The sequence below is a fragment of the Amphiprion ocellaris genome, chromosome 5 (genome assembly GCF_022539595.1).
Source record: "Amphiprion ocellaris isolate individual 3 ecotype Okinawa chromosome 5, ASM2253959v1, whole genome shotgun sequence".
Taxonomy (NCBI): Eukaryota; Metazoa; Chordata; class Actinopteri; family Pomacentridae; genus Amphiprion; species Amphiprion ocellaris.
In genome coordinates this window covers 36,542,468-36,566,014 of record NC_072770.1, presented here as the reverse complement: position 1 = coordinate 36,566,014, position 23,547 = coordinate 36,542,468, and the positions used below count along the sequence as shown (strand labels likewise).

Sequence of the window (23,547 nt, the reverse complement as noted above, 5' to 3'; positions counted from 1 at the left end):
TCCTTCATGAATGAGGTTAATGCGGTAATTATCTGATTCTGTCCCAAGTACTCTAGTGTCCATTAGACGTCTCAAAACATCCAAGAGGTTCATTTGTGTTGGAAAGAATGCATATTATATAAAGAGCCACTCAAAATATAACCAGAGTTTTACCTCATCTTCCAAAACAAACCATTCTCTCATTTGAGTAACAAATTAACTGCAGCTTCTTAAAATGCTAAATTTCAGCACGTTTCAGTGCACGCACAGAGAATACCTTTTACACTGTCAGTAAAACATCAACCTTCAAGAACAGGCAGCAATGTGAGCACGTCAAAACAAAATGTCACAGCTGAAAACGTTTCTTCTCATTTGAAGAAAAGTTTCAGAGTAAGCTTATCTTATCAGCTTTTCTAGGCGGCTAAATAAAAAAAACTGCAGGAGTGGATTTTAATGTCTCAGCAGTGAATTGTTCAGATATGAGAAACTCACTGTTGACGATACCTTTTTAAAACATGCAGAGTGCAGTTCTCCACCCTTTTCCAATCTGCAGGGATTTTCTTATCTGAAATTTTGTCTAATGATTGTCAAGAATAGTCAAAGTCTGTTGGACTATGATAGTTTTACCATCAAGTGATAGTTTTGAATGCCGTTGTTGCATTTGTGTTTATCCAGTTCACTAGGATACATATATAAAAATAAAAACATGCTGTGCCATATATTGACCAACCAACAAGCACAGAGAAGTGCAAGGACATGCTGAGTCACTTCTTTTACATTTTAATCACAGTGCTTCGTCCAGAATAAAAAGCATCATCTAATAACAGTTGCCTGTCACAGGACATGTGGTTGACCTGCTGGCACATGTGGTCATCCTTTAGTTTATCAGTCACTCAGAATATTGCTCACAAAAGGATTGCAATACTCAAAACAATTTTAAACAGTATAATAAAGTTCAGTGTCTGTCTGAGCTGGTCGTCCCTTCTCTCCAGCTCTGTCATAATTGAAACTGTCTTCAATGAAATTGGCCATAAAGTCTGTAATATAATCTGTTGTTTACTATGCTGACACAAATGTCCAGGGACAAAGCTTACACCTATGTTTTTTCTTTCTTTTCTGACTGCAGCCACATTTTCCCCCCACCACTGACGTGTTTGGGTGTGAAATGATGTCTATGTATCACTGAAGACACACTCAGAGATAAAGTTACTAAGTAAGGTAGCATAAAGAACGGACTGTAACAGCACCTGCCCTCCTCCTGAAATTCCTCCCATAACCACTAAGTACTGAGTAACTTACAGTTATATATACTGCTTCTGGATGTGTCAATATGTCACTTCTTTTCATAAGGACATGAGACGTTTTCTTAACAGAGGACCTCCTATTTGCTATCTGAACACATTGCAAGACGCACCACAGAATCACTTTTTACAATTGCTGAAATTATGGGAGGCTTCAACACCCTGTGGCCTTGATAGATTATTAACTAAAGCGAACTAATCTTTATAGTCTGCTGAAAGTATCAGAGCGGACCAGACTCGTGAGGATTGCAGAGGAGATAGTTGGACTATCTGCTTTATCTATTATCAGTCGGAGAGGCGTCACTGATGGGTAAAGTGACAGAGCAAGAACTTGGACTAACACTTGACAGTGTTGGGATCCATCCATGTTTGAAGGTTTGAAGGCAGACTTTTCACGACCGCAGCTGATTTCTGAAGAGCCTGAAATGCACTGAGAGGCATTTCTCTTTCCAGCTTTAGAGTATATTTTTGTTCTTGTTATTGGTCTATGCACAACAGGACTTTCAGGACAATTATAGGATAACTCAGAGGAAAGGACATCAACATTACCAAGATTACATAATACAGAAATTCTGCTGAATCTAGGCATTCTTAACGACAGACTAGGCAGAACTATCAGCTGAAGTAACCATGGGAGACGTCGGTACAGGTGGTTCAGTGGCCACTTTCTCCGTGTGGGATTATGTGGTTTTTGCGGGAGTTATTGTGGTGTCGGCAAGCATTGGCCTATTCCAGTCTTTCCGAGGACGTAAGGAGTCCACCAGCGCAGAGTTCTTGTTGGGTGGACGGCGAATGACAGCTGTACCGGTTGCCATGTCGCTCACGGCCAGCTTCATGTCTGGCATCTCGGTCATTGGCACACCTGCTGAGGCCTACCTGTACGGAACCACCTACTGGCTCTTCGGGTTCTCCTATGCCATCATGTCTGCCATTAGTGCTGAGATTTTTGTACCACTTTTCTACCGATTGGCCATCACCAGCGCCTACGAGGTAAGGAGAGGCCACAAACACTTGTACAAGGTGCAGCATGAAATAAAGTGTTAAGATCAATAAAGCACATGTGCTTGATAGCTTTTCTACAGAGGTGCAAGACCTTTAAAAGTTAATGTAGGTAATGATTCATCCACTACGTATGCCAACATGTCTTGCCTATCAAAGGTTGTACAATATCCAACTGCAATAAAAGCATTTCCTCAAAAAAGTGTGTGAAAATTAACTAGAGCAAACAAGCACACCTTTAATATTTTGTAAACTTAGAGTGGACCAAGTCATCTGCTTCACGATGCCTGATGTCCAGGTTTCCTTTTCATTTCCAGTACCTGGAGTTGCGCTTCAGTCGACCCATTCGGATACTGGGGACAACAATGTACATTGCGCAGACGGTAAGAAAACATACTTTTATTCTTTAAAAAAAAATAAAGCAAAGTATAGAACAATGAACAGAGGAACAAATGTCCTCAGTTAAAATGCTACATGTAACATGAAAAAGCACCTGGCCTTCCCCCCTGCTCTTTTTGCCTTATGTAAAACTGACTCTTGATACCAGTTCCTCGAAACCATTAAAATGAATCACAGACTTGTTGTCTTTCCACCTAATCAACTAATGGTGACTTTTCTTCCCAGGCCCTGTACACCGGTTTAGTCATCTATGCTCCCGCTCTTGCACTAAATCAAAGTAAGCCAAAGCACACAGAAGCTCACAGAACAAGGGTAGACGAGGATTTTTTCTGTTTGTTTTATTGATGTGTAACCTGGTTATACATTATTCTATCTAATCCTCTTACAGTGACATGTTGTCTTTAGTGTGTACGCGACATATTCTCTCTTGTGTGTCTTACACCTTTTTAAAGAAGGCTGTTTAAATGAAGACAGAAGCTCTATCTAGTATCAAAAGCTGTATATACAATCATAACTGAGCTATTTTCTCATTACTCAGTCACTGGACTTCACCTGTGGGGAGTGCTGGTGGCTACAGGAGTAGTGTGCATCATCTATTGCACTTTGGTTGGTATTGTCTCATTTCAAAAAGTATTTGTTGGGCAAAGTATATTTGTATTTCCAACTACAAACAGTTTGTTACACCGTAGTTTTACACTTTGCTACTATCATCCATGTATTTCAGCTTGCGGTCAATAAAACTATCCGATGTCCTTGTGAAAGTAAAGTTATCCTCTACATGTTAATGCATCGCTGGATTTTGTTTCAGGGTGGTCTGAAAGCAGTGATCTGGACAGACGTGCTGCAGTTGGTGATCATGCTGGCAGGTTTTGTGATTGTCATAGCAAGAGGAGCTGTAATAAAGGGGGGCTTGACACAGGTCTGGGAAGATGCTTGGGAAGGAGGCCGACTACATGCATTCGAGTGAGTACACAAGCAGACTTGTGTCACATTATTGTTAGGGTTTGTTTTTAATTACCCCTCTACATTTACAGCCACAGGACAAAGCTAAATGAACTTTCCTATGGTTTTGCACTCAGTTTTGAGGAAAACTGTATATCACTGATGAAAAGCCTGCTGACTGCCTCAAAAATATCATCCTACATTATCGAGTTTGTACTACTAATTTCCTGAAAAAGAACCTACTGCATTCTTTCACATCTTGTTGAACTTTCTCACCACAGTTTTGACCCAGATCCTTTGAGGCGACATACTTTTTGGACCGTAGTGGTCGGTGGTAGCATCATGTGGCTGTCTATCTACTCCATCAACCAGTCCCAGGTGCAGCGCTACATCTCCTGCAAAACCCTGGGACACGCTAAGATGTGAGCATTCCTGCACCGCAATGAAATGCATTCTAATGGCTGCGAGCAAAGTTTCATGTTCTAACAAGTCTCCTGTCATTTGTCAGGTCTTTGTATGTGAACATGTGTGGCTTGTTGGTAACTGTGAGTCTGGCTATGCTTTCTGGCTTAACCATGTACTCCATTTACAAGAACTGTGACCCAATTTCGAATGGTGATGTTGGTACTTCTGACCAGGTAACCACAGCTGCAGTTTTGTCTTTACTAATCATTGCACAGACCCCATGCATTTTGTTATGTAAGAAAGCATCATGATTAACTGTGAAACATTTGTCAACTAGCTGCTGCCCTACCTCGTCATGGACATTTTGGAAATCTACCCTGGAGTCCCTGGTCTGTTTGTGGCTGCAGCATATAGTGGCACCCTGAGGTGAGAACTCAAAAACAAATTAAAGCTGCAAGCAGCGTTGGTTGGGTCCTCGCATCCTTGTTGGTCAGCGACTCCAAGCAAGTCCAACATGTGTAATTTCGGCCTATGGCCTTGTGACTGTATATCGGCCCGTGAATGTCATCAGGGTTGGACTCTGATCACATATGTAAAGTTTGAGGCTGATTGGAGCATGTACAGGCTAGATATGCAGCATTTCCTGTTTCATGGCGAAACGTCGAAATTCCGCCAGCCACCATTTCCACGCCCTCAGATTTTGTGGAGCATTTTGATAACTTTTGATCACCCATGCCTGCTGCACATCCTGGCCAAATTTCAGCTCTGTTGGGGTTACCCTGATTGAGTTCATAGCTTTTGAAAATGTCCAGAGTTGACCCAAAACCGTTCAAAATATGACACATAATTCAAAATGGCAGACTTCCTATTGTGTTTTGGGCATGGGTGTTAATTAGAGTTCTGTGCGTCTTGACGTGTTACATATGTGTACCAAATTCCATAGCTCTAGGTGACACATATTCACTGTAGTAAATGTTTGAAATTTTCCAGGTGTCACTATTGAGCCATTTTGCCCCACACCTATATGCAGGTCCCCACCAAATATAAAATTTTTTGCTGGTCCTGATGTGTGTGCAGAGTTTCACGTGTTTTCAAGTATTTTTAGGCCTTCAAAAGTCCAAATGAAAAGTCTGCCAAAAACAGAATAATAGTGAAGAAGAAAAGTAATCTTTCCTTGCATTTCAATAGGGTCTTCGTACCATTCAGTGCTTGGACCCTAACAAGGAAAAGCATATTATTTGAGTATTCGAGTTCTGCAGTGATAAGGAAATGTTCTAGCACACAATGTCCAACTGTTAGGGCAGAATGAACAAACAAGCTCTATTACTGTCAGAGGGAAGTCCACATCATTGCTCCACTGACTACTACTAATTATTTTTGCTACTACTTTTCGATCATCGTTTTAATACATAACACAATAAACCACCATCAGTATGTTAGCTGAGACTGATCTCTGCTATCTAATCTTCCATTTCAGTGAATCCACCTGACTGTTCTATTCAGTGTCTAAAAGCTTACAGTTGCATGTTTTTCAGCACAGTGTCTTCCAGCATTAATGCCCTTGTAGCCGTCACGGTGGAAGACTTTCTTGCTCCGGTGTGCAAAAATCTCACAGCGAAACAAGTGACCTGGATGAACATGGGCCTGAGTAAGTAGTAAAAAAAAATACTTTTACAGTAGCCCAAGAATGAGCAGGAATTAGAAACTTTAAGGCAAAGAGTGACTCAGTTCTACAAAGAAAAAACTGTTCCAAGGAATTTTTCTTGAATCTTTTCTATTTGTTTAATAGCCGTCAATCTGGGAATGAGCAAAAGCCCTCAAGTGTTTCCTGGTCTAGCATGAGTTTGCGGTACATTTTTTCTATGAACGCCATACAGTGTAACTTTCATAACCTCCAGACCCCCCCTGGCACTGACATGAGACCAGTAGACACCAAGATAACCATTATCTTATCTCATTACTCATAATAGGTATTTAAAGCATTACCAGTTCCCCGGAGTTATGGCGAATGTGTCAAAAAGAGATGTCAGTCAGCTTCCGTGATGACTGTGAACAAAGGAGAGCTTATTAATTAAGCAACAATATTCAGTCATTAAAATGCTTTTTTAATTGTTTCCACAACCAGACTTAATAGGAAACAGATTAATGGTACGATGATCTAAAACACCACCAGTCAAAAGTTTAGACACATTCAATGGTTTTATTTAATTCTTTTATACATTGTAGATTAATACTGAAGACATCAAAACTAGAAAAGAATATATATGGAATTATGTGGTAAACTAAAAGAGTTAATCTTCAGTATTAATCTACAATGTAGAAAATAATGCAAATAAATAAAAAGCATTGAATGAGAGGGTGTGTCCAAACTTTTGACTGGTAGTGTACGTAACTAGGCAGATTTATTGAGAGAAAAACGGAGTGGACTGGATCTATGAACATGTTTTATGAGGGTAAGATGAAGATAATGGGTCTGCTATCTCATTTTATGTGAGACAACTTGTGCAGCTAAGACAATACAGATTTTTCTTAACGCAATACAAATGGTTTTTATCTGTATGCTGTCTGTGCAGAGGTTCTTGTTCACTAGAGTTCACTTTTAAGATTTAAGATAAGATAAGACTTACTTTCAAATTATTTTTCCAGAATACGTAAAACATTAACAAAGGTTAGTGGAATATACACAATTACACAGAGGTTAGTAGTAAAATAGAAATAACAGAGAATACAAAGTACAAAATGCACAGTACAGAGAATTAAAATTAAAATAAATAAGAAATAAATAAGAAAAATAAAATAAAATAGCACAAGTACAAGATGTAAACTGTATACTAGTACTATTAGAATTTAGAATGGTTTTATTGTCATCACTATTATTAGTAGTACCATTAGAATTTAGCATTCTAAATTCTAGTACTAGTATACAGTTTACATCTTGTAAATGTGTTATCTTACTTTTCTTATTTATTTGAATTTTAATTCTCTGTATTAACAAGAAAGATTAACAGAAATTGAATTGAAGTAAGATCAAACAGATGTATTGCACTTGAACTACTAGGAAAGAGTCCGATGATATTGCATGTGTAAAAGTTCGTTGACTATGTATCCCTTCTGCAAAAGGGGGAGGAATTGTACAGTCCACAGTTAACAGTTATTGTAATTTATTCTAAACACACAAAGGAAAAAGACTTATTGCTTTTTAAGTCTCTTTGTAATACAATGATCCCAACAAGCACTTTTCTAATGTGTATGACCCGCATTACTATAAAAATGTTGCTAATCTGCCTTCAAATTTGCACCAAAGAGCTTCTGGATGTGCACTTTAAAAGTTGCACACAGATTTCGTTTAATAATGCAGATTTCCCCTTCTCCCAGGTGTATTCTTTGGAGCTGTGTGCATTGGGATGGCAGGAGTAGCTTCAGCCATGGGAAGCGTTCTGCAGGTAGACTTCTCCCAACACCACTGCAGTCATTTGTTGCTCTACAGCACCACCATGAGCCGAATGCGGGGGACTGCAAACCTCCTGACAATTATTCTATTTTCAGGCAGCTCTGTCCATATTTGGCATGATCAGCGGGCCACTTCTCGGTCTCTATCTGTTAGGCATGCTTTTCCGAACATCAAATTCAATAGTGAGTATTTCCTACTATTGGAACACTCAGTAGCACAGCCGCACCCTCCAACAACACAACTGTAAAAACACAAATGTGCCACAATGAGGAAGTAGTTGATTGCGGTCATATTTACTTTACAGGGAGCACTTTCAGGACTGATCACTGGTCTGGCGTTGACTCTGTGGGTGGGGATCGGAAGCCAGCTTTATCCACCAACAACTGAAAAGACTTTACCTCTCCCACTTAGCACTGCAGGCTGCAACAGAACAATGGACCCAAGCTACACAACAGTAACTCCCTGGACCACTCCAGAGGCAGAGTAAGTCCGTTTACATTAACCCTCCTGTTGTCCTCATTTACGGGAACCAAAAAATATTGTTTCCTTGTCTGAAAAAAATCCAAAAATTCAGCAAAAAATTTCCCCAAATTTCTGAAAATTTGCATAACCTTCAGGAAGAAAATTCCAATAATTCCTTAAAAGTTTCCCTTAAGTTTTATTATTAAAAAATCCCCCGAATTTGGTAAGAAATCTCTTGTAAATATTTTCAAAAAATGAGTAAAAATCTTCCAAAAAAATCCTAAAAATATCTAAAGTTATTTTATATATAGATATATATATATATAGAGATAGATAGATAGATAGATAGATAGATAGATAGATAGATAGATAGATAGATAGATAGATAGATAGATAGATAGATAGATAGATAGATATTTTTAACATTTAAGAACATTTGAGAACATTTGCAAAAAAAAGATTTTTTGTGAATATTCTTTTTTCCACCAAAAAATGTTCAAAATTGGCCAAAAATGTTGAAAATGTCACTGTCAAAACATTTATTTTTTCCACATTTTCAAACGGGTCAATTTTGACTTGCAGGACAACACACGGGTTAAACAAAGACCCCTCTGCTGCTACTCAAGCACATGATATGGTCACATCTTGACATATTAAATGAAAGTATACAAATGATTCAAGAGCTAGTTCTCATTCTAGATTTGCAGCTCAGCAACTGCTTTGAAAACAGATGAAATGTTCGGTAGAAGAGGGCATCAGCATAGTATATATTCCGTTTAATAACCAGTCAGCCCTACTTTGTACAGCATATCATCAGAAGGGAGTTGCAGGCTTATTACTATTTTTTTTCTACTTGCTGAGTCAGTTTCAGGCCAGCTCTTGCAGACACCTGGTACTCTCTGTCCTACCTGTACTTCGCTCCATTCGGCACATTAGTCACAATAACGTGTGGCCTACTGGTGAGCATGATCACAGGTGAGATATCATTTCCTGACCTCCACATTCACTGCAGAAACACAATGAGTCCTACTACTGTGTGGGTCAATATATAATTGAGGGACTTAGGGATATCTTGCATACATTTTTATTAAAAGTAAAAAAAACCCAAATGTTTTTATGTTCATTATGATCATGTCTTTACAAATTCCATAATTATTTATTATGGAAACAATCACTTATTAATAAAAAATGACCGGACATCACTAAAATTTCAACTAAATAACCATCTGAATTTAACAACCACCTTCTAATTAGCTAAACAATAATAAAATGAGTTTATTCAAAATGTGTTTTGATTGTGTTGTTTTTATTAAGTTGAGATAATCATGACAGGTATTTCTTTTTTGGCCATGTACCAAATTTTATATGGAAAATAACAAATTGTATCTGTGTCTGAGAAATCCCTTTCAACCAAGTTACCCATTACAAAAACACCTCTCAAGGAAGTCACATGACCTGCTCCACATGATGTCATTTCCTCCTGGAGAAAAGACTGGCCAGACTCCAAGGCTTTCTGAGTTATTTAATATAAAGCAGTGTGTGATATTACTACAATATCTTTATAAATAACTTTCAATTTCAATTTTGCTCAATTGTATATGTAATATTTTAGAAGAATCTTTCTCTTAAAATGCCATGTGGTGTTTGGTTACAGTTGTTTTATGTTGATTTTAGGTCTGAAAACAGCAAAAATGTGTTACAAAAAGTTCCGCAATTACATATTGACCCGTGTAAATGTCTGATCAACTGTGCAACAACAAAGGGATCACGTCTCTGCCTTTTATAGGTGGATGCAAGCAAAGGCATCACAATCCTGATCTGTTTGTGAAGAAGGGTGATTTGCTCTGCTTCCGCTATTGCAACAAATCACAGGTAAGAAGACCCGCACCCTTTGCTAGAAAATCAAAGGATGTACATACCAGTAATCTAAACTGCACAAGACTTTTAATAAACCTGACGCTATGTTGTCAACCCGCTACAGGTAACAGACTTCAAAGAAAAGCCTCCGAAGGACATTTCCATGGGAGCAGACAACCTGGCGTTCACAGACAAAGATGTGACAGACAAAGATGCTGAAAAATGTACAAGACTGTGATGTCACTCGATGAGGAACCTAAAAGAGAAGTCCAGATGCTTTTTTACCGAAGCTCCTATCTTAAACATAACCAGGATGACTGGGATTCTACACACACATGCTATATCAATACAATGTTTCACTATGGAGACATTTCAACACAAGAAACACAACAAAAATGACAAGCAAATATTACTTCAATATCAGCATCTGCCTATTTATGTTTTAAACTTGTGAAAATGAAATGATCTCTGTAGCTACACTCAGCACTTCAACATAAGAAAAATAAGCAAGAGAACAGAAGGAAAATGCTTTCTAAAACTAGTTGTGGTTAGCATAGCCTATAGGCTTTATAATAGCACAAGGTCACATGTCCTGCCCTGAACTGATTGAGCTGCTCCCATTTCCTGTTTGAAGGTGTTGTGGCAGCATTGTTTTACTTTTATTGTCCTCTGTTCAGATGTTCTTGCTGATACCAGATACTAGCTCCATGGTCTACCTGAACATTGTCCCTCGTTTTATGCTGACGCAAACTGGAATGTTGTTTATTTTACAGTATGTATGATGATGAGGGCATTGCTGTTTTGAAGAAACAATGGCTCTATTTGTTTATGAACTGGTTGTTTTTATATGGAAATTGTGCCCTCTTGATAAACTGCCTGTACACATTGCTAATTAATTGTCAATAAATATTTTATACAAAGTTCAAGTTTGGTGCTAAGCCTGAAAACACATACACAAATGCATAAATGTTGTATGTATGCAAAAGGAAACACAGGTTAATGTAGCCAAGGAAGACGTTTATGGTGTAGCTGTCAAACATGTCTCATCTACTGAAGGGGAGAGTAATTTGTTTGAACTGAGCAAGAATGAGCGATTGAGCTTTGGACTACGTAATAACTGTGTCCTTTGTCTCCTTGGCAACGTACAATAGAGGAAGTTCACAAAGCACTGCCCTGCCCACTTTTACCTGCCACTAGGCCAGAAAATCAACCCTTTCCTTGTTCCAGGACTTGTCGACTGTGACATGAAGGAACACGGACGACCGGGGAAGTAAACTAAGTTTGCTTTTTCACTGATACTGACTAAAGAAAAGGTGAGCTGGATTTTTATAATAATGACTGTACTGGTGGTTTATCAGTGTCTGGTTTTAGTCAACAGACATGTTTCCGTCAACTTAACTACAACAGACCAGTGAATTGATAGGCCACTATGTATTTTCTTAGTGCGTCATGTTCAGTGTGTCGCTCTCTAAATATGTTAATGTAATCTTTAAAAGTGTTTTAAATGCTTCTACAGACATCATGTTTAAGGTATTCTTTTCATTGCAGACATCATCAAGGGCTTGAATTCAGATTTTGGGTTGAGACTGAATATTACTGAGAAGGGAAATAGCTTTATAGTTGTAGTTTTCCAGTGTTTCTATGCGAGTGTTTCTCAGTCCATGCTTTGCTCTCCAGTGCAGGATCTAATGGCCATGGATACAGTTGTTGCTGCCCTGGTTTGTTGCCTTCTGGCACTTTCTTTTGCTGTGGTACAAACAGAAAACAACACAGTCACAACTCCAACAGCACCTGCTGACTTTAACCTGACACAACATAACTCTGCGGCACATGTAACTGATACATCAACGTTCTCCGAGGACACGACACAATATACCGGCATGACCGTGGACAAAGGAGCACTCACTAAAACCACAGCAGCCACAACTGAGAGCACAAGCCAGCCCCAGACGTCTCAGTCAACAACCATGTCGCCTCCTCTAACATCACCGAAGACCACAATACCAACCTCTCAAATTCCAACATTTACTACACTGACTACACAAGCAAACCAGACCACAGCAGACAACACAAGTACACCCGACACACCAGTAATTCCAACTGAAAATTCATCACACACTGTCAGTGCAACTTCACAATCAGCGAATAGGACCACTAAAGGTAAGCATCAGGCTCTATGTTCTGGTCTGGAGTGTCATCAATAAATTCACTCCTTCCTTTTTTGCTGCCACTAGGTTTGGGCCTCAACACTTCTGAAAAGAACATGACTATTGTCTTCAGTGCTGTACTTGGAGCGTTTGGTGCTGCGTTGCTTATATTTATGGTTCACAAATGCAAACACAAAATCCAATTTATGCACCAACCTCTTCATAGCACAGACAACACGGGTAAGGAGTTGTCCTTCATCATATAATCAGTGCAAGCCATTTCATTTATTATTAATAGTTAAAAATACCTGCTTCATTTCCAACAGATGGATTTGTGGCAGACGACGACACGCTTGTGATTTCTGGAGGACTTTATGATGGCCATCCAATCTACGATAATGTACCTCCACTTCCTCGAAACCAGTCTCAGTTTCGACTCGAGTTCATGTAATGGAGAGATAGAGTTCCTACATTTTGGTGCTTGACTGGCATGGACAAAACTAATTTTCATCATCTGCCAATACACATATTTTTAAGACTGAAATTTCACCCCTGGGGAATTTTAATTCTTCACAAGGATATGCAAAGAAGAAAATGTAAAATGATGATGGGAGGAACATTCAAACAAATACAAAGCTGACTGATTTAAACATTGAGTTTACTTGTATCAATACCAAAATTACAATGAGATATATTCTGTAAAACTACTACACCTTTTCGAACAGCAACAATATGAACTTGTGCAGAATGAAATACGTGCACGCCAATAAAGAAATTATCTCATACAAGAGCATTTCAACAACTGAATGTTGTGGGTGACACTACTGTCACTTAAAATTTACCTATAGACCTGAAAACAATAAAACTTTAAACTTAAAGACTGAAATCTGTCCATCAACAATACTGTTCAGTTGACATGTATTAGTGCTTTACATGCATGCCAAGAAAAAAATGCCTGTTATTATTAGTATATTTGCTCTGACAATATTATCACTAAATGCTAAGCCACTAAGAATACAAACACTTAAACTTGTCTAATATTATCACTGTCTGTCTGTTCTGTAACTACTCATGCAAAGATGTGGTCACTGGTCATTTTTGTCAAAGCCATTAACAGCATAAAGATATGTAATTCATACAACAGTGCTACAACATTTTTTTTTTTTTGGTCACACTAGTCATGTAAAATCTAGATATACACCTGAAAACAACCTTAAACCTGCCTCCATAAAACTTGCAACTTGAACAATGAAATCTTCCCCACCACCAATAGTTTATTTGATCTATAGCAATACTTTCTATGCAAAGAAGAAAAAAGTCTGTTATTTTTCATCTGTCTGATACATAACAATATTACCACTAAATGTAAAGCCAATAAGACTATAAAAGCCTACCTGTCTCATATTATTACCACAGTTCATCTGATCTGTAACAGCACTACTTATGCAAAGATCTTCTCAGTGGTCTTTTTCTTTTTTTTGTCACAGCCAGTTACAGCAGTCCAACCAGCATCTCTCATCCTTTTCATTGCAGCCAGCTTTAAGGAGTTCCCTGGTGATTTATGAGTGACTGGGCTCTGAAGCTGGGAAAACAAACAACTTTATCCATGCAGAATAAGTCGATCATGGATCATATATTACATCATGACGCACCACTATGGTCATATTACCTTTTTGAAGATGTTGAGTTTGCAGTGTGGAGCAGAAACATTCAGCTCGGGTGCATTTACAAAGGTCTATTCAGACAAGAAACAAAAGACCAAATCATTTCTTGTCCAAAATTTTGCAGACATTATTCTTTTAAAAAATCATAAAACCAAACAGGCTTCTGGCAGATTTCTAACAAATCAAACTCAACCAATAACATTGTTGCTTACCAGGAGATCATTTTGATCAGAGCTGTCAGACCTGGGATCAAGCTCAATGGTCCTCTTGCCCCACTGTGCTGCCTTTTCAGCAGAAGGGGGAGTCCTGATTCTGTACAACTACAGGGGATTTGAAGGAGTAAATGTCAGCAAAATACATTCATATTTTATTTACTTTGGAAAACATCAGAATGACACAGTATATTACTTTCATCTTCGATGTGCCGCTGACTCTGTTTGTTGCTCTTCCTGGCGTTTTCAGGTCTTTGGTGTAAATGTGCTATAATATAAAGTCAGTGTCAGCCTGCCTTATTATAAATGCTACAGGTGAGATTCATATTGATTAATGCTATAATTACCTCTATCACTAAAACCGAGAACATTTTGTATATGAATACATTAAACTGTCATCTACCTTGGTCCTCAGTGTTGTTTCACTTGGTGTTCTGATTGATTCAGTGGCAGATTCCTTAACAACAGAAGACATAAATTGTTACACAAAGTTAATCTCATTTGCTGGCAACAAAAAATCTTCCCAGTATCATTTAGTGATACCCAAGAGTGACACGCTCACTGAACACTTCTACACATGAATACACATGGTCCTTTGGCCTGTTTGTTTGCGACTTGCTTTCTTGTCTCTTGCAGGTAAAGATAATAGGCAGGACCTCCCACTAGACTGACTAGCAGACTGTAGGTCCAACATTCTCAGTCACCATAAAATCCGCCATTCTAACCACCCACCATATTTCACAAACATCCATCCACTGGCATTACTTTCTTCACTGACTTCGCTGATGTCCACATTGCTTTCCTTTTTGCAAACTGGTCCATCAATAAATCTGTAAATGTAATTGTTTGTTCCCCCTCACCCTGATGAGTAAAACCGGCCATTATTAAGAGTTACAAGTTTGCTTTAATTAAAATCTGAGTAACCAAGATGTAAGAGTGTAATGTACAGTAGATTACACCAATTTGATTTCCAACTCAACACTTTACGCTGTGCCTGACATAAGACTATTTTTTTTTATCTGTCTAAAACTTTTTGTTAGATCAAACTCACCGTTTCTTTAATAACTGAGGTACCCTCGTCATCATTCCTGCAGGAAGGAGTTTTTCTGGTCTTGGAGAAATCAAATATGTGAGTCTTTGAAGAGCTCTTGACCGGAGTTTCAAAACATCTCCATGGTTTATAGTTTGGGTCCGTTGACTAGAATAATAAAGAGGTATTCTTAGTTCAGTTAAAATGATTAAAAAGCAAACCACTATTGGCTGACTTAAATGTACCTGCTTGCTCTTTGCTTGTGAGGGCTGACTGGTTTTCACTGAAGACTTCTCTTTCTTCAAATCAATTAGCTTCTTCTGTAGGTTTTCCTGAAGGTAAAGTGTTTCTCATATAATTATTTTTCTGAAAAGGTAGCATGCAACCTGTTTCAGTACAAAGCCAAAAACTGAGAATGAGGCCGTACCTTCTCTGTTGTTTCTGTCTTCAACAGTTTCTTCAGCTCATCATTTTCTGTTTTATGCTTTGAAAGGTCCAACACCTGATTTTAAGAATTTAGTTTAGGTAATATTAGCACATAGCTTATATCTTGGTGAATTATTATTAAATGGTCAAAAATGGTATTTTTAGTACCATACCAGTGATTTCACCTGGGCAACTGCATCCATCTCTTTCTTCTTTATCTCATCAAGCTCTGCATCCTTTTCATCAACCATCCGGTCATACTGGCTCTGGTAATGACATGTGACGTTTCTTCCAATGCAACATACTGTAACTGGACATTTTCAGACAGCAAAAATGTGCTTTATGATAACTTTACCTTGTGTTTTTCCATTAGCGCGACCATATCTGCTATCTTGTGTTGACACTTGAGTTCTGTGTCTTCCTTGTTCTTAATGGCCTCTGTAGCTGTTGAGCTAAGCTTTTGTATCTGTAACAAAATGTTTTTAGTTTTTAAAAAAAATAAAATAAAAATAAAAAATTCTGTAGAGCTAAAAATATTTGGCATAATATTTCATTATAAAAGACACCTCATTCTCAAGCTCTGCTGTCAAGTTAGATTTGGATTCAAGATCTTTAAGCAATTTCTGATGGTCCTCCTCTTTAAGTTTTTTAAGATTCTGAAACTCCTCCTGAAGCCTCTTGTTCTAAAGAAAAACAAGCATCCACATTAAACTGGGTAATGCTCAGTTACTTAAATGTTTAACATCGATACTACGACGTAGAAGACAAAAAAGCATCACCATAACATTTCAAATTGACTGGATTTTGCGACCTCCTTACCCATTTGTTTCTTAAGCATTTTATTCAGAAAATATACAAGTCAAGCCTTCCATGTACTGCATTTCTGCAGCTTCAGTCATGACAAACCTCTTTCTTGTATTCCTCCAGGGCTTTAAATCTGACTTGAAATTGTTTCCTGACATTGCCCAGCTAAAAAGGAAAGAATGCCGTGTTAGTTCCAGAAAATGATGAAATAACAGCACTTGCAATTTTTCATTTATTTACCTTTGCTTCCACAGTTTTGATCTGCTTTTCTTTTTCTACAATTTTTTTCAGCAGATGTTGATGCTGTACACAAAAGGAAAAATAAATCACCATTTACCACATTCAAAGGATCTTTGTCGAACCCTGCATTTCTATGTAAAGCTGGTTTAGTTAGCGTACTTACATTTTCTTCAATTTTCTTCTGCAGAGCCTCTTGGATTGTGTTTTTAATGGAGCTTGCTTCCTCTCTATTTAATGAAAATGTAAAAATGTAAATCTGAAAGGCCACGCAATGTCAAACCTCTTTAGATCTCAAAAGCGCAGACTCACCGTAAACGACGGTTTTCTTCTTCCAATCTTTCAATTTCTCTTTTGAGTTTTACTGCCTTCTCCTCACTCACCTGATTTAAAACAGTTTTCAGATTTTGAGTTCACATGATAAAGCAAGTAATAAATAAACAAATGCAAATTGAAAATGGTCTATTGCATTTGACTAGATAATTCAGACCTTCATGTTTGCCTCAATAGCTTTCACATTAGAGAAGCCATTTTCAAACTGCTGTTGAAATGCTGTCTTCTCAGACTGCAGCTCATGAAAGTTCGATAACAGCTCTTCATACTTTACTCTTGAAGATGACATAAATGAAACATTAAGCATTCAGATTACAACAGTTTATTATAATATTCTATAGGCAAATGTGATACAGGAGTTGGCTATTAAGAACTCACTCATGCTGCATGATGTCAGTCTTCAGCTGTGCAATCTGAAAGGTGCATTCTTTACTTTTCTGCATTTCAGTGAACAGCTGTCCCTGCAGCTCCTGCACTTTGATCTGACAGCATAATGACATATAATGCAGTAAAGCTAAATGATGTGTACATTAAACCCCTATCACTTAATATATTAATTATAAAAACGAATTTCCTCAAGAAAAGACTATACTACCAGTCAGAAGTTTGGACATACTTTCTCATTCAATGATTTTTATTTAATTATTTTTTACATTGTACATTAATACTGAAGACATTAAAACTATAAAAGAATACAAATGGAATTACTTTGTAAACAAAAAAGTGTTAATCTTCAGTATTAATCTACAATGTAGAAAATAATACAAATAAATAAAAAGCATTGAATGAGAAGGTGTGTCCAAGCTTTTGACTGGTAGTGTATGTGTCAGGGATGATAAGCAGAGCAAGATAATAACAATCATTTAAATACCTCTGTCAAAGTTGTCTTCTCCTTTAAATCTTGCTGTTCCTTTTCAGCAGCTTTACAAGCTTTCTTCAGCACAGTATTATCACTTAGGGCTATCTCTGCTTCATTCTGAATCATGAAAAAAAGAAAAAAAAAGGTTTTCTAGGCTATAAATTATATAAGGTTTCTGCAGGAAGTATCTATAGTATTTGTATCACCTTTATCAACTGGATTTCTTCCGTTTTCTGTGAAACATCAGCTACAAGTGTCTGCACTCTGGCTTCAGTGACATCAATCTTACTCTTCATTGACTCAATAGATTTAGATTTTTTGTCCTAAGAACAACAACAATGTATAGAATTGTTATTCCATCTTCTGTAGTCCTCAGGCTGCAATCAATGTTTGTCATAACAAAGAACACTTTTTCAACAATATCATAATATACCGTACCAGTTCATCTTCCAGGATTTTGATGAGATCATCTTTCCTTGCAATCTGCTCCGTTGTCTCTCCTGTTCAGTAAAACAAATTCTGCTTGAAAGAGCAGTACACTACCAGTACACATTTCACTAGTGAGGCTTACCTATAAGTATGTTTTTCCTTTCAAGTTCTGCGTTGTTTGCCATGAATTCACCCTGGACATCTTTAGCCCTTCAAATTGAGTCACAATAAGAACTGAATCAAATCAAATCAAATTTATTCATAAATCACTTTAAAACAACCAGAGTTGACCAAGGTGCTGTACAGAAGAGCAAAGACATGATCAAAAGATAAAAATAATAAAATTAAGATAAAAATAATAGAACTACATAAAAATAATAGAACTAAAAGCAAAATCCGCAATAAAACAAACAATAAATAGACTAAACAGACTGGACTGTCCATCCCAGATACAGCATATGTGCACACAGAAACAACAAACCTATGTGACGTGAAAAGCCAGAGAAAAGAGGTGGGTTTTAAGAAAGGTTTTAAAATTAGACAGTGAGGAGGCCTGTCTGATGTGCAGCGGCAGTTCATTCTAAAGTTTGGAGCTGCAACAGAAAACGCTTGATCCCCTCTGAGCTTCAGCCTTGTTTTGGGACCCTGAGGAGCAGCTGGTCAGCTGACCTGAGAGATTGGCTCGGTGTATAGGGGTGAAGAAGCTCAGAGAGGTATGGTGGGGCAAGACCATTTAGGGATTTACAAACAAATAAAAGAATTTTAAAATTCATTCTAAAATGTACGGGCAGCCAGTGGAGTGAAGCTAGAATGGGTGAAATGTGCTCAAACTTTCTTGTGCCAGTTAAAAGACGTGCAGCGCCGTTTTGAACCAGTGATGGAGGACCCACTAACTCCCATATAAACAGCATTACAGTAAACCAGCCAAGTGGTCACAAAGGCGTGGATCACTGTTTCAAAGTGTTGTCTCTGGAGAAAAGGTTTTATTATTGCTAGCTGCCTTAACTGGAAGAAGCTAATGACAGAGGAGTAAACAATACAGAGGTAGTATTATACATCATCTGGAAGATGTGGTGAATTTTCAAGAGTTCAGTTCACTATACCTCTGTATCTCCAGCTCCAGTGAATTTTCTAGCTCCTGAATGGTCATCTGAACCTGCTCCAGCTTAACTGCTTGCTGACTGTTAACTGTGCTGAGCTCCTGCATGCTGAGGTCTTTGCTTTGGATGATCTGTGCATACTCTTTTTTATTTTGTTCCAGGGCTTTAGCAACAGTTTCCAGAATTTTCTTTTAGGAAATATCACAATTTCAATCAAAGCAAATATACCACAACAATGGAGCTTAATTTTACTTGAAATGACAAGAATCTCAACACACTCACCTCAGTTTCTTTACAGCGCTGCTCAGCAGTATGCAGTTTTTGAAGGAGAGAATTCTGCTCATTTTTTGAACTTCTGAGAAGTTCAAGTTGTTGATCTTTAAAGGTAGTAAACATACAATAGTTTGGTATCCTCAAAATCCCAAAGTGCACAAATACTGCACTACTTAACATGGACAGAACACTACAGAATGTAATCATCATCTCACTTGCTGCCTCTTGAAGTTGTATCAACTGCTTCTGAGTTTCATGGAGTTTTGCTTTTAGCATTACAACCTGTGGACACAGTGTAGTCCTAATGGTGACTGTTTTGAACCTCGTGCTAACATGTTTCATATTAGAAGTAAGGAGTTTTTTTTACATACCTCTTCATCTTTTATCTTATATTCTTGTTGATACTTCTCTTGTAGACTTTCAAACTGCAGCAAGCCCTCTTTAACTGAAAAAACAAAGTGGTCAGTTCTTATGCTGGTTGACATCTCCTCTTTCTTGGGAATCTATCACTAATTCATCCAGTGTCACTTAAGGTGGATTTTCTCTTTTATGTTATTTCTGACTGAGTAACACATCTTAAGATTTGGAGATTTTGAAGCAAAGAAATCCAATACTTATACAAAGCAATAAATATACCTTTCTGCAATTCTTGTTGGTCAGCTTCCACTTGGATACGCAGGCTTTCAAATCCTGCAGTTAGTTTCTACAAAAAAGTAACTTGTAAACTGACAATCAAACCTTAATACTTTAATTCACAAACTTCTGTCCAAAACAAAAACTGAAAAAAAGAAAACCTTTACCTTGACATTCTCACTATTTTGCACAAAGAGTTGATGTGTTTCTTCTCTTTCAGATTCAACTACAAACATGCAGAGATCATAAAAATGCACCTTCATAATATGGCTCATTTAAAAAATATACTGACAGAAGATTTAAAGCAATTTACTTACATAGATGCATTTTCTCAGCCGACCATTGAAAAGTATCTTTAAGTATATTACATAAGTTCCTTGTCGCGTTGTTTCTGTATATAAAAAATGGACTTTTAACATTTTATACTAACAATTACAGAAACAAAACATTTAAAGTGACCAATCAAATTATCATGATTATCTGGCTTTTAAAAAGTACATCTTTAAAAGTCAGAAATTTTCAAACAAACCCCCTACTTGTTTCTCAAATCCTCATTTTCACTGATCTGTTCCTCCAGCTTTATGCTGAGACTTTCATTTCCAAACTGTAAAACACACAAAAGACACCCGATATCAAAGGTGTTACCAGTGTGTTTCTCATTATCAATGACCCTTAAACAAAAAAAAAAAAAATAGAAGAGCAAGACAAAAAGTCAGGAAAAGAAAACTTGTCACCTGCAGTTCCTGAATAGCTTTGCGTTGAGTTTCCATCGTTCTTCTGTTGTCCTGGAGTCTCCTTTCCTTTTGCACACTGTCAGAATCAACTTTGACCTTCCAACACTTAATTTTTTCAACTTCATCAAACAGCTTGGAGTAAAGCTGACCAGGGTTGCAATTATTCTGGGGGAAGAGTCACAAAGAAAGGAAGTAAACAGACACATTTTACAATACACAGGCTGCAAAGCCCAAATATAGCCTGTTCATGTGACACATTTTTGTACAATGAAAATATTACCTTGTCTTTTTCTATTGGTAGCACAACTTTCATCTTGGGGAAGTCTTTAGAAGAGAAACAAGTACAAACTGGAATAATGTGCAAGGTACATGCCAATTTTTGGATTGAAATTTTGTAGCCAGTGTTGGGAATTAAAAAATACCTTGTCTGGTTGGTTTAGTTGGTGCAGTCAGACTTGTATTGGGGAAAGGCATGGTTGGCTCTTTGTCATGACATTTATTGTGACTCTAATGGAAAAGAGCAAAAATGTTTAGCGAGTCAATGATCACATTGTCTTACAGCAGGGGTGTCAAACATGCAGCAAGCAGGCCAAAACCTGGCCGCCAGTGTCCAAAAAGTGCAACGATAGATAGTTCACTTCAGCTATGCGTCCAGCTTACAACAGGGAAAACCAGGAGTTTAGACTAGATTTGAGACTTCCATAGCTGGTATTCAGTACATTAATCATTGTACTGCAGGATTGTGTCAGTGCTGAGCTGGCATGATAGTGTCAGTCGTGACTTTATTAATATTTAACTTAGTTAACTAATTGTTGGCTAGCTTATTTATTCACTTACCTCCTCCACGGTATTAATGAAATCACCAAAGTTCTCAACTCTTCCCTGAGGTCTAACAGCAGATACTTCTCCGGTGTTCACCCTGCGAGGTACCAACAGTTTGAAGTTAAAACCCCGGTCTCTCTCCATCCTGAAATGACAAAAAATACAACACTGTCACATGTTTAAAAGACGGTTTTTTTTTTTCATACGATGACAAATGTCAGTAAACTATTAATTTTTAATTCACTTCGGACGCGACGTCTGGCAAAGCTAAAAGTCTAGCTAGTTAGCTAGCTAGCTAGGAAACGAACCGGTGTTACCTGAAGTTAGCTTACATGGCTAACGGTTACCTTCAGTATATTAGCTTAGCATTAATTTCCACGAAGCAAAAACAAAACAGTCACCGGGTCGGGAGTTATTCTTTCGAACAACCGCCGGTTAATTACCTCGGTATTATCGGTGGTGTTAAGAGTAAAGAAAAAAAAAATGGTTCCGTTAACCGGTCGAACCGTTAACGGTTTTCTGGCTGTGCAAGCGCGAGCGAGTATTGAGGATTCTATGTGACGCACTTAGAAGGTTTGTTCAACCGGCTCAACGGACGGTTTAACAGGGTGCATCCATTATCGGACAACGTCGACGGTTCGCCTGTATTGGCGCAATGTTATTAAATACATCCGCTTTTTAAGTTGTTGTGTGGCGCCGATAACACAACAAGAAGCTTAAGTTAACCGTTTACTACTTCTATACGATTCAAAAGATTAATAAAATAAAGGAGAAACTGCCAGTGTCTCTGCCATCAAAACCCTTCAACTGTTCGGCTCTGGTTCATTAAGGGATCACAAGGTCAGAAATGACAGTGTGGCTTTAAAATCGCTGAAACCGTAAGTAAACTCTTCCTCAGATGGTGGCTGGTCTGTTGCGGCATGATGTTTCTCCATCTTTGCCATTAACTCTGAAAATGACAAAAAAAAAAAAAAAAAAGTTATTAATGGGAATCATTCAGTGGCACTGATTACATGAATTACTTAGATGTGTTTTACTTTCTTTGTTTTTTTTTGACTGAGCCTGCTTTATGAAGTTACTTTATTTTTTTTTCATGACATGACATGAGGAAGAGTAAACAGCTGGAAAACTCTTTCCTGCCTCTGATGACTGGACTTTCCAACAAGACAATGCCTCTTGCCACATGGCAAGGTCAGTTAAAGCCTGGATGGACAACCAAAACATTGGAACCATGCCTTGTCCTGCTCAATCACCAGATCTAAATCCAATTGAAAACCTGTGGAAAATCATCAAACGCAAAATAGAGAACCACAAGCTCAAAAACAGATATCAGTCTCTTTTTTTTTTCAGTGATATCAGTCTTTTTTAAAATTGAAAATTGGATATTACTTTGAAGGTTAAAACTGAATATATTTAATTTGGTATCTTTATTAATGATTTGCCTGTTAAGAAATCGTTTATTGTTAATCTCATTTCATTATTGGCAAAACTTCATACTCATGCTAGCAAATTTGCCAGTCAGAAACCCAATTTTGTGGTCTTTAAAACCTACTTAAAATCATACTTGGACACTTGAATTTTGCACAAATGTTAAAGCTGTGAAAACTAAAGGCTTATGTAATGAATTTAAACGATATTTTTTCTTCTTTTAACTTAGTTTACCTCTTCTTTTCTTGTTTATCTTTACATTTTCATTTATTTACTTGCCTCGAGCATGGTGCTTCACCTGTTTGTTGCTGTTGACCGCTATTGAACCATTTTGTATACAGCATTGTGCTAATAAAGTTCGAAAAAAATTGAAAAAAAAATCTCAAAGTTCAAGATGGCGGTGCTTTAGCAGGCGACAAAAACTTTTAAACTGTTCTCTGGTCGCTAGAAGACTTTTGGAGGCAGATATTTTGTTCCAGCGCTGTGAAGGAAGCATCCCTTTGTCTTCCTCTTTGTGTCGTTTTTTTTTTAAAAATATGGATTTGGGACCGTGTGGATTTTTCCAGGCAGCACTTTGTAGTTCACTCGGTAAGGAGACAACGTACGGTTCTGCTTAGAACC

General features: G+C 37.7%; 3 protein-coding genes across 5 annotated transcripts; 2 read left to right on the top strand and 1 right to left on the bottom strand.

Annotated features, from left to right (window-relative positions):
- The first annotated feature begins 1,380 nt into the window (after positions 1-1,380).
- On the top strand, positions 1,381-10,721 carry slc5a8l (solute carrier family 5 member 8, like). The gene is made up of 15 exons (XM_023269438.3): positions 1,381-2,270; positions 2,597-2,662; positions 2,904-2,955; positions 3,217-3,284; positions 3,487-3,641; positions 3,902-4,042; positions 4,129-4,258; positions 4,363-4,451; positions 5,561-5,673; positions 7,401-7,468; positions 7,572-7,658; positions 7,781-7,959; positions 8,804-8,913; positions 9,725-9,810; positions 9,920-10,721. Exons 1-15 carry the CDS (start codon positions 1,911-1,913, stop codon positions 10,031-10,033), a joined length of 1,818 nt encoding a protein of 605 aa, XP_023125206.1. The 5' UTR covers positions 1,381-1,910; the 3' UTR covers positions 10,034-10,721.
- A 246-nt stretch (positions 10,722-10,967) lies between these two features.
- si:ch211-105j21.9 (sialomucin core protein 24-like) lies at positions 10,968-14,225 on the top strand. Of its 2 annotated transcripts, none has more exons than XM_023269447.3 (4): positions 10,968-11,108; positions 11,478-11,955; positions 12,030-12,182; positions 12,269-14,225. In XM_023269447.3, exons 2-4 carry the CDS (start codon positions 11,484-11,486, stop codon positions 12,391-12,393), a joined length of 750 nt encoding a protein of 249 aa, XP_023125215.2. In that variant the 5' UTR covers positions 10,968-11,108; positions 11,478-11,483; the 3' UTR covers positions 12,394-14,225. The 2 variants fall into 2 exon arrangements, with proteins under 2 accessions (XP_023125215.2, XP_023125214.2); XM_023269446.3 differs by having other exon boundaries at positions 10,974-11,108; positions 11,473-11,955.
- On the bottom strand, positions 13,384-22,481 carry sycp1 (synaptonemal complex protein 1). 2 transcript variants are annotated; one of them, XM_023269437.3, is made up of 34 exons: positions 21,942-22,481; positions 21,514-21,643; positions 21,099-21,183; positions 20,957-21,000; positions 20,677-20,841; positions 20,479-20,546; positions 20,260-20,333; positions 20,110-20,168; positions 19,946-20,012; positions 19,681-19,754; positions 19,525-19,591; positions 19,319-19,413; positions 19,040-19,224; positions 18,079-18,146; positions 17,946-18,007; positions 17,714-17,830; positions 17,520-17,624; positions 17,027-17,130; positions 16,806-16,923; positions 16,628-16,698; positions 16,482-16,545; positions 16,319-16,381; positions 16,181-16,243; positions 15,841-15,957; positions 15,630-15,740; positions 15,448-15,540; positions 15,276-15,350; positions 15,094-15,180; positions 14,870-15,016; positions 14,222-14,275; positions 14,015-14,086; positions 13,819-13,926; positions 13,612-13,677; positions 13,384-13,524 (listed from the first exon to the last, which is right to left on the bottom strand). In XM_023269437.3, the coding sequence occupies exons 2-34, from the start codon at positions 21,640-21,642 to the stop codon at positions 13,384-13,386; spliced, it is 3,018 nt and encodes a 1,005-aa protein (XP_023125205.2). In that variant the 5' UTR covers position 21,643; positions 21,942-22,481. The 2 variants fall into 2 exon arrangements, with proteins under 2 accessions (XP_023125205.2, XP_054866390.1); XM_055010415.1 differs by having other exon boundaries at positions 15,460-15,540.
- Between the last annotated feature and the right edge of the window lie 1,066 nt (positions 22,482-23,547).